The sequence below is a fragment of the Dermacentor albipictus genome, chromosome 1, assembly GCF_038994185.2.
Source record: "Dermacentor albipictus isolate Rhodes 1998 colony chromosome 1, USDA_Dalb.pri_finalv2, whole genome shotgun sequence".
NCBI classification, from domain to species: domain Eukaryota; kingdom Metazoa; phylum Arthropoda; class Arachnida; order Ixodida; family Ixodidae; genus Dermacentor; species Dermacentor albipictus.
In genome coordinates, this window is record NC_091821.1 from 490,861,509 (window position 1) to 490,871,092 (window position 9,584).

The 9,584-nt window shown below is 44.2% G+C and overlaps 1 protein-coding gene across 2 annotated transcripts in view; it reads right to left on the bottom strand.

Moving 5' to 3' along the window:
* LOC135912923 (uncharacterized) overlaps positions 1 to 9,584 on the bottom strand; it is an 89,333-nt gene that overhangs the window by 52,154 nt on the left and 27,595 nt on the right. For both annotated transcript variants that reach the window (XR_010567831.1, XM_065445540.1), the window contains exons 2-5: positions 8,572 to 8,720; positions 3,729 to 3,890; positions 1,465 to 1,595; positions 914 to 1,016 (exon numbers count right to left, since the gene is read on the bottom strand). Coding sequence is in view for 1 of the 2 variants with exons in the window: in XM_065445540.1 (XP_065301612.1) it covers positions 914 to 1,016; positions 1,465 to 1,595; positions 3,729 to 3,890; positions 8,572 to 8,720 (545 nt within the window). In the remaining variant the exon portion in view is untranslated. The remainder of the gene's footprint in view (positions 1 to 913; positions 1,017 to 1,464; positions 1,596 to 3,728; positions 3,891 to 8,571; positions 8,721 to 9,584) is intronic.

The window sequence follows — 9,584 nt, forward strand, 5'->3', positions numbered from 1 at the left end:
ACGCGCATTCATGCACGCATGCACGATAAGGCTCTTGTTGTACGCTGCAGTATTTATCAACGACAGAGAAGGAAAGGGCCGTGAAATAGCGTCCTGCCAATATTACGTCCCATGGTGGTAAAGAAAATGTTAATTAATGGGCTATAGGGCTGGACAGAGCGAAACCTGGTATATATAATGAATGCGCCCGAAGGTAACGTTCACGAAAAAATTGGAGAAACGTAAAACGAACTTTATTTTCTAAAATAAAAATTGAATCCCCCCAAGAGAATTCACTCCATTGTTTGAAGCTTTCCCGTACATGTCTTCCTGTAGTTCCATTATTTTCCGTGTGTGTGTTTCTTTTACGACTCGAGTTAGGCAATAAAAAAAAAATTGCATCTTCCTTTGCCTGCTAAACGCGTTGGGAAATCTGTAGGACACAATATCACATACGGCATCGATTCCTCTCGTTTCTCGCCTCTATATACTAGTCTTAAGCGGGCTCAGCTTTTCTAACCAAAATATTAATGCTGCGTTTCTGCTAGATATTTTTATACGTATGGCCACAGCATTCCAGTCACTACGGTGTTGGAGTGCTTAGATCGAAGTCGTGGTTTGTGTCCTCGCCACGGTAGCCGTAATATAATGAAGCGGAATGGAAAAAAAAACTCTTTTACCGTACACCGGGTACACGTGAAAGAGCCCTAGGGAATCCTAAATTAATTAGACGTCCCTCACTACTGCGTGGTTCATCATCAGATCATGATTTTGGCACGCAAAGCCCTAGAATTTTTTTTTTTCATGCACGTATCCACGCCTATGTGTCCGTTTCATAAACACGCCCAGATCCCTAGGAAGTCGAATGTACGACAAATCGGATGCGCGAAAAATAAAATTAAGCGTCGACTTTCGTCAGCGCAGCGTGACCCACCTGGAAAAATGGCAAGTAGTCGGCCAGCGAGTCGTCGAACAGCGTGCCGCGACAGTAGCTGAGGACTGTGTCCACTCGGACGGAACTTTTCTGGAGCACTTCCCTGAGTGGGGATATATGAGGGAGGTTTACTATTCACACTTTACTGTTACCAACTTTTACACAGTAAATTTTGAAATAGAAATAGCAGCGTTTCCTTATTTGCATCAACTAAAATATTTAGAGAAGCTGGATTGTATTAAACTTCAGAATTACGAATATGTTCATCGTAAGTGGCGGCATCAGACAGGAAGTGATTCTGTGATCACCAAGATCCGCACACCGACTCCCCGTGGCATAGCAGCTATGGATCTTCGATGCGGTGATTTAAATGCTGCGCTACTTCTTAGTACAATGCCGCTTGTCTGAAAGGTATGTATCACCATGCAGACAAGTTTGCGCAGCAAATTTATCAGAAAAGCAGCGATGTAAGCATGACCTTATGCTTTCCAGTATGGTTCTAGCCAAGCATCACAACTAAATGCATGGTGTGCCAGACTCGAGAAGCTTACCTGAACACGTGCAGCGGGTAGCCGGTGATTCCGATGTACCGAATGAGTCCGGCGCACCGAAGACTTTCCAAGGCCGGTAAGGTCTCGTTGACAATCACATCCACAGTAGGTGCGAACTCGACGTCGTGAACCTAGGCCACACGAGAAGCAAATGGGGCATCGAAAAAAAGTGAAACAGTAAAAATCAAGCCAACGGTAAAAGAAATGGCGTAAGTTCCCGTTCTGCTGTAGCGCGAAAGTGCGTCTGACATTGCGGCGGTAAACTATCGGTTTGGAAAGTTTAACATCAACACACAATACTGAACAACTCGAAAACGAACACCAAAACAAAAAGCAAATGGCCTTGTATGTTTTTTGCGCACTTGTAGTCAATATTTGTGCGCTAAGTCTTGCTTTAGGTAAAACCTGAAACAATTTCACAGCGACGCTTCCCTTATACGCCAAGCGCAAACGGTCATCCGCACGAAAAATGTCGTCAGAATCATCACGCGAGTGCTGCGCGGTGCCTAATGTATGCGCGCTACCCAGCCGTCCTCCGTGTTTACCCACAGGACATGTCCTCGCACTGATTTTTTTCTTCTACACTAAACCCTTCACACTCGTAGGTGAACCAATCTTCTCAAGCAGAGGACTTCCGCCGCAAACGTAAAAAAAAAAATTAATGGTCTCCCTTTGTTTTCTGCAGTAACAACCAACTTTCCGCGACCAAATCAGTAAGAGTAGAGTTCTAAAACTTCATTTTTTAAAACTAACTTAGAGTGGTTAATTTATTTTAATATTTCTTAATTTTGATTCAATATTGGTAAGGCTGGTGGAAACAGGTTCAGCCAACGAACCTGTTTTACATGTGTTTTTTAGTTGCTTTAACGTTATTTATACCAACTCGGGAAATCTAACTCAACACTCCCACATCAGCATACCATTCTGTTTGAGGATCATTGTGGCTATTTACCGCTTAGTTCACTGTAAAGAAAGGACTCATTACTATTGCCCACAGCTGGATGAGAATGCATGCATGTATAGCGTTCAGTGCACTCCTAAAGTGGTATGTGCAGGGTACCTGCAAGTATTTTACACGTTTCGTACTAGTTCTTTCGCGTAGCTTCAATTGAACTTTGTAAAAAACTGTTAGAGCTTTTGCAAGTGTGAACACGTATTGTTTGCAGTCTACTATGGTTTGTAGTTCGCGCAGCCGCACAACTACACTATATGCAGATAATTTCTTAGAGACGGGTTTTGCGGAAACCCGCAATCTTAGTTTACGTCAGTAGGGGCTGCCATCGGCCTAGCTGAAACATGGAGGTGAAGAATGTAAGATGACCTGTTTACTTTAAACATTCGGGAAGGAAAAATAAAAGTAGCCGAAGAGACCGACACATGACCAGTTTCTCTCGCCTAATATGTGCATATTTTTTTACTTACAAATCCTTCCGACAAACCATCGCTAGCCGCAGCCTACACACAGCAGTGGCTGTTCAGCGTTCTTACGCATTCATCCCATTTATATGTTTAAAACTATTGGCAACAGCTGACAAGCATTTTGCAAATCTGTGCGACATGTTACATCCCTCCCCGTCCCCTTCTATAGGTTGGCTTTGTTTACTCGAGAGAGAGAGAGAAAGAGAGAGAGAGAGGTGGGGGAGCTTTGTAATTAATACTGAAGAGGTTAGCCTGTCGGCATGCTTGAGATGCAGCTACAGACGGCTATGACGAAGAAGACATGGTATGCTCAATGCATGGCATAAACAACATGCACAAAATACGCCAAAACACTTACCAAACTGAATTGTCTCCATGAGACCAGTATCTCCGAGCACTTTTATAAGCACCTCCATTGCCCGAGATGCACTGGTAACGTGAGTTCATGGGCCAAGGATGTGTCGGAGCTTAATGGACAACAGTCTTGGATGAATGCTCATTGCGGCCATTAAGGCTGTTCTTGATAGTTAAATAGCCCACAAGCATAGATTAGGTGAGCTATTCCTTCCGGTATGTTGCACGCAAAGCACGGTGGCCACCTTTTCTGTTTGATTTTAAACAGGAAGTATTTTGTATTTGGGACATCTAGCCCTATGCGCTAGGGTCATGCCAGATCTCACCTGTCAAGGCCACATGGCATGCGAAACTCCAACGTAAGATCTTAAGTGTAACTGGTCCCTTTCTGCTATGGTCAAATGAATTACGCCGAATACAAAGACTGAAAAAGAATAGGCTGCGTCAGGCTAATGACTAGCCTAGAATGCCACCACAGGATGTTCACTTGCCTGGACAACGTCGAAGTAGGTGAGCTTCATCTTCTCCAGGCTCTGCCTGACGCTTTCCAGTGTCCGGCTGCCGCTGAAGTCGAACATGCGCTCGCAGTCTGGTTCGTAGCGACCCACTTTTGTGGCCGCATAGAATGCGTCTCGGGACAAACCTTGCAGCGCCTTTAAGGAACAGCGTAGTACTTGAATTTCTACCCACCAGTGCAAGTTTTCTGAAGGCATGCATTGAGCTGCCATCCTGCTTAATTGTAGTACGTATTAAATACGTTACTCTTAATAAATATTTTGACTAATAGCATTTTGAATAATAACATTTAGCAGTAAACTCAGGTAAACGTTCCTGAACCAGTGCGACAACGCGAATGTGAAGGCTCTCTTGGCTAGGGCGCTGCGGCGCAATATGAATCGAGATAATTTTCAAAAATATCTGGAAAATCACAAAAATGCATGCCTATCGCACGGGAGCAACATATCACACGGTGGTCTCTGATTATCTTTCTGCGCTCTCCTTTTTCGGAAATCCAGCTGACAAGAGGACAGCCATGACAAATGATGACTTCTTGAAGAGGGAGCACACACAGACGGTTATTTTGTTTCGCGTGTGGACGGCAGCAATAGGCTTGTTTATGGTCGAGGGTGCAATCCGACCGACGGAGCCCGGTAGGGTATGCCAGAAAGAGAGTTCTACATCTTCGATTGGTTGGTGTTAACTGCTTCCGGGGCTACTTGTGTGTTCAAACTTTGCGGGGACGCTTTTGAAGTTAATTGCATAAAAGTACTAATATCAGTGCCCACATAACCGACAAATCATACCGCAACAAAGCAGATGCTGGGCTCACAAGCAATGGACCTTCGCTTATTATGGCTTTTGCCTCAGCGATGACATGATTCTGGGAGCTTGCTTATTGAAATTATCATGCTTACTGAAAAATTGGAACAATTTCACGGTCACTTCAATGTCATCGAAGTGATAGCCTCTGAAACCACAACGTTTCGTTCGTGCTCTCTTAGCCTGCCAGTTACACAGCAAGGCCCCATCTGTACCATCTATTTCCTTTCAAACCTCCCCCGCACACACTGCCTACCATACTGTGGTCCTTGCCCGCAAGGTTAGATATAGTGTGCCTAGGTTCTACTAGCTTCACACTAAAAATAACACAGCAGAGAACTGCTTGTTAGCCTAGCTTGTGCTTGCTGAAATACATGTTTTTTACCGCAAGTTAAAACACACACAAAAGGAAGATACATAGAAGACAACACGGATAACACACGCACAAACCCAATGTGCCGTTTAGGAGCATCATGAGCGAACGAGACACGTGGCAGTTGTTACTTAGTAGGCGCATTCTAAAGGTTCTAAAATGTGTTAATATTAATGACCCTTTCTCGACAGGCAATTCACAAAACATAGTGCAATTTATACGAAACAATCAATCCATAGGCAATACGTCTTCTCTAGATGTTGAGGATCCTTTTTATTCGATTCCACATGATGTACTTTGTGTTGCAGTAAATGTGTGCATGGAAGAAAGCAGCATCATAGCCTTCCAAGATGCAGCCGGTGTTAAGCTTGATAACGTTTTAACGCTATTAGAAGCCTATCTTAACAACACCTTTATTTGCTTTGACAAACAGCTCTTCTAGCAAAAAAGCGGCATTTGCATTGGTTCGTGTATTGCGCCGCTGGTGTACAACATGTTCTTATCTAGTGTTGATTGCCTGCTCGGTGAGGCTCTCAAACGGGACATCACTTTAAATATTTTAAACGTTTTTCAATATATGGACGACTTTTAAATCCTTTTTCACAGAGAAGACTCAGTGAAGCGCTGCGATGATTTAAAAAAAATTAGGACGAATGGCAAAGCGGTTACGTTTACGCATGAAGTGCCACAGCGTAGCACCCTGCAATTTTTAGATTTAAGATTAACCTTTTAGAAGGAATAAGCTTGTCGGCACTATTTCCCGCGTGCCAAGAAAGGGTTGCTGCCATGTCGCTCTTGTCATTCTAAAACTGTCAAGCGTGGAATTGCTTCTCTCTTCTTGGAGCCCTCAGGAAATTGGGTAGATACATGATGTAGGCCTCGTTCGATAATCAGATCCCGCGACTTAAAGTAGCATGGTTGCCTGACTCGTTGGTGGCATAAGTGACCGAAACTCTTTTACGGAAGGTTAAAGGTACCTTCGCCACAAGTGAGGAACAAAGTGTCAGAACCGTAACACCTGCAGTGATTCCTTATGTTCATAAGGTCTCTTTTACCCTCAAGGAGGTGGCTGGCCGGTATGGCCTTGTCCATTGCCTTTTGTGCCCCCGTCAAACTTGTTCGACTCTGTCCGAAAACCACTCGCAAGGAGACCGGTTCGCAAGGCTGTGGCAAGAAAGATGGCTCGTCCTACGAAAAATGCGCCACGAGGGAGGTGCACAAAATTACCCTTGAGTGCGGCAAGCCCTACATAGGGCAGACAGGACGGTGCATAAAGGAATGAGCCAGGGAACACGAACTAAATCTAATGAAAGATGGCGTGGCACATTTGCCAGCGCACTGCAAGGCCTGCATGGGCAAACCACGTTTTTCTGAGGTTAAGATTCTTGATAGAAGCAGAAATCAAACTGCACGTGAGGTAATTGAAGCCTATATAAAACGAAAGGTTCAAGTTGCATTAGCGATACATCTATCTTGCTCTACAAATCAGAAAGGATATTGTTTGACCGCTGAATAACATAGCCTGCGCATGCGTGTATGTGTATATATATCTGTGGGTCACCGCCCTAGTAAAATAAATTGGAAGTGGCGCTAGATGTTGTGATGTTATAACTTTATTTCGAATCCGGCGATTGGGAGGCCGGGGCCTGGGGCCGCCTAGATGGCTACTGGGAGCTGCTGCTCCCGTGTGGCTTCCTTGGCTTGCTGGACAGCCCAAAGTTGCGCTTGGAGTTCTGAGCTGAGCCGCACGGCCGTCCACCTCACTCGTAGATTTTCTGGGGTGTCTGCCATTTTATTTTGCTATATTTCACATCCCCACAACATGTTCTGAAGGGTAGCTCCAACAGTCTTGCATTGCTTGCACATATCGCTCTCGTATATATCGGGGTAGAAAGTTTTTAGTTGCGCGGGCCCGGGTGTTGTTTTCCAGGTGCCTTCCTTTTGTGTATGTTTTACGTTGCGGCGAAAAACGTCCTCTTTAAGACAGAGAGCTTCAGCGATTGCTATGGCTCTGCACTTATTTTCTGCTGCAACAGCATTCTCCCACAATAAAAATCAGCATCTTATTTGTTTCGGTTGCCTGCTTCTTTCTCGGATAACCGCCTTCACCCACTACGAGTAATTGTAAAGATCCCTGCGGTAAAACGGTTTTCTAGGGGAGTAGGATCTGGTTGTGTAGGAACGTATAAATTAAAGTAACAATAAAAATGCATGTATATTTTGACATTTCTGAAAGGCAACCATAATTTGAGATAGTGCTGAGAGGGAAGTGTGGAATAGGTAAGTTGTGCCCTTTTCCTCTTCGTGATCTATGAAACCTGCTTTCTGTATAACAGTAATTCATGTTGTGAGAATGTAAGCACGTACATGAAAATACGCATTCTTTAGTGAAAATACACAACTGCATAACACATTTTATTCGCTATGGTTTCGCCAAATGATTGTGCTAATCTTTTTGTTTTGTTCGCGACTGTTGCACATTTCACATAGTCAATATATTTCATTGGGATAATATTTGTACATATTCGTTATTTTTTGGCTCATGTGAACATTCACATTTCTTTGTTTCAATTGTCAGCGTAGGTGCAGGACAAGATGCTTGACGTAACTGTAGCGTAGTATTTATGATGACCTTCAGATATGCAGTCTCCCAACGCTTTCTGCTGTGTTGAGTTTTTGTGTAAACAATACTGAAGCCGCAGGTGACGAGGCAGTTCCTCTGTTAAAGGCTTCATGCGTTTATGGTATGGCGATCCGTTTAGAATGCCCTGATTAGAACATTCAAGTAGACTTCTGGGCCAAAACTGCTACAATTGATGTTAGGAACGAAATAACGCAGTTTCACTTACAAGATTTGAGCGATTTCATTTTCTCTGTACACTTACAGTGCCATTCGGTGCCTCTTAATACTGTGAGCTGCTGTATCAACTACGCGCTGATGTCGCTGCAACGTCGCAGTTGGTATCGGCGTTGTTGATGCTTTCGAAGTCGTTTTCCAGTAACAATCTTATTCTCGGAGTACTCTCTATGATGACTATGTGGAATGTTCGAGATTTATCATCACTGTCATGTGCGCCATTTTGCGTCGTTGAGCGTTGGTATGATCATGAGAACGAAAAAATTCCCGCAAACACACCGACACTTGCCAATAGCAATTTCGATGCGATACACATAACATATTCCGTTTCCAGTACACTATTGCTGTTTACAACAATAGACTTTTCAAATTTGATGCCATTTACAGAACACTCATAGAATCTCTCAGAACCAATAAATGTTATGGCTGTTTTTATAAGCAGAAATATGAACCTTCAACGAAAATGTTCGTGTTATCCACATGTTAGTCCACTTGCTAAACTGTGATGTGCGTCTCCCGTGAGGCAGGTTTCACCTTTAGGGCATGGTATTAGTCATAGCCATCGAAATGTAAAAGATTTCGTGTTTTCCGGCAACAATCGAGAAACTAAGCAAGGTCAAGGGAGTGATATCACTCTCCTTGCTCCTGTACGAAGATGGCGAATACTGCCCCAACACATGACCAGAATGACCTTTGCAGTGCCCCGTCACATCTGCAGTTACTCGTATGTCACGTTGCTGTAGACCGAGTGCTGAAGTATTTCTGTAAGAGCAGACTTGCGTACCTTCCCGAGAACCTCTTCAGATCTGCCCTGACCGTACCAAGGAGCCGTGTCAACGTAGTTTACTCCGCAGCGAAGGGCGTTGCGGACGGCGGCCACAGCCTCCTCCTCTTCGGCACTTCCTTCTTTCACGAGACCCAGACCGGAGGCACCTGCATAGACAGGTAGCCTGGTCGTTTACAAAACGTGAGTCGTCCACAGGGACGAAAGTGGCCCCAAATAAATTTAGTCTGACAAAGCATTCCTGGAGAACTGCACATTTCATAGTTTTGAAGTAACAGGCTGATTATCGAAAAAAAAAATGGATGTCAAGGCTCTACTTTCATATTTCATGCGGGAATGCCAGTGCCGGGGTGCCGGTCATGAGTTTTAAGGGGTGTTATCATACCTATTTGTTGTTGTCCCGAAGCAATAGAAATTCACGAAGCTTGCTAAGTGCGCCCTTTGGATATTTGATTATACTATGCATAGCAAATTTTTACCTAAAAATAGTAAGTGTATCCTAGGAGGCTCCGCCAAAGTTTCGACATTATGGCATGCTGCAGATAGAATTTCCATACGATGTTGCTAGCCACCTTGTTTCTTGATTTCAGTTTATTCATACAAAAACAATTCCCGCTTCTGGTTCTTTGATTCGCCATATTGTTTGCTGGCTTACCAACAAACATTTGGAGTTGTTTATTATGCAGCCGATGCGGAATACTGGGTCGCTTTTGCCGTCAGCTCCTAGCAGTATGCAGCGCTGGAGGTCCGGAATGGAAAGAGCAACGCGATATTTGGCACGAGGATACGCCAGCCACTGACCTATGGTGACAGACAGAACAGACTTTTCACGGCACCCTGAAGTTGTGACGCTCCTGGAGTAGCACTCATCAGCGGAAATCTCAAAGTTCGTAGCAGACCATCTAAGCTCTCATGCTTACAAGCCGATTCGCATTCGTGGTGTAAATGGGATGATGTAACGTGCGTTTGATTCGCCTTTCACTTCCTGCCTAGTTCCCACCAGTTCAGTGTTA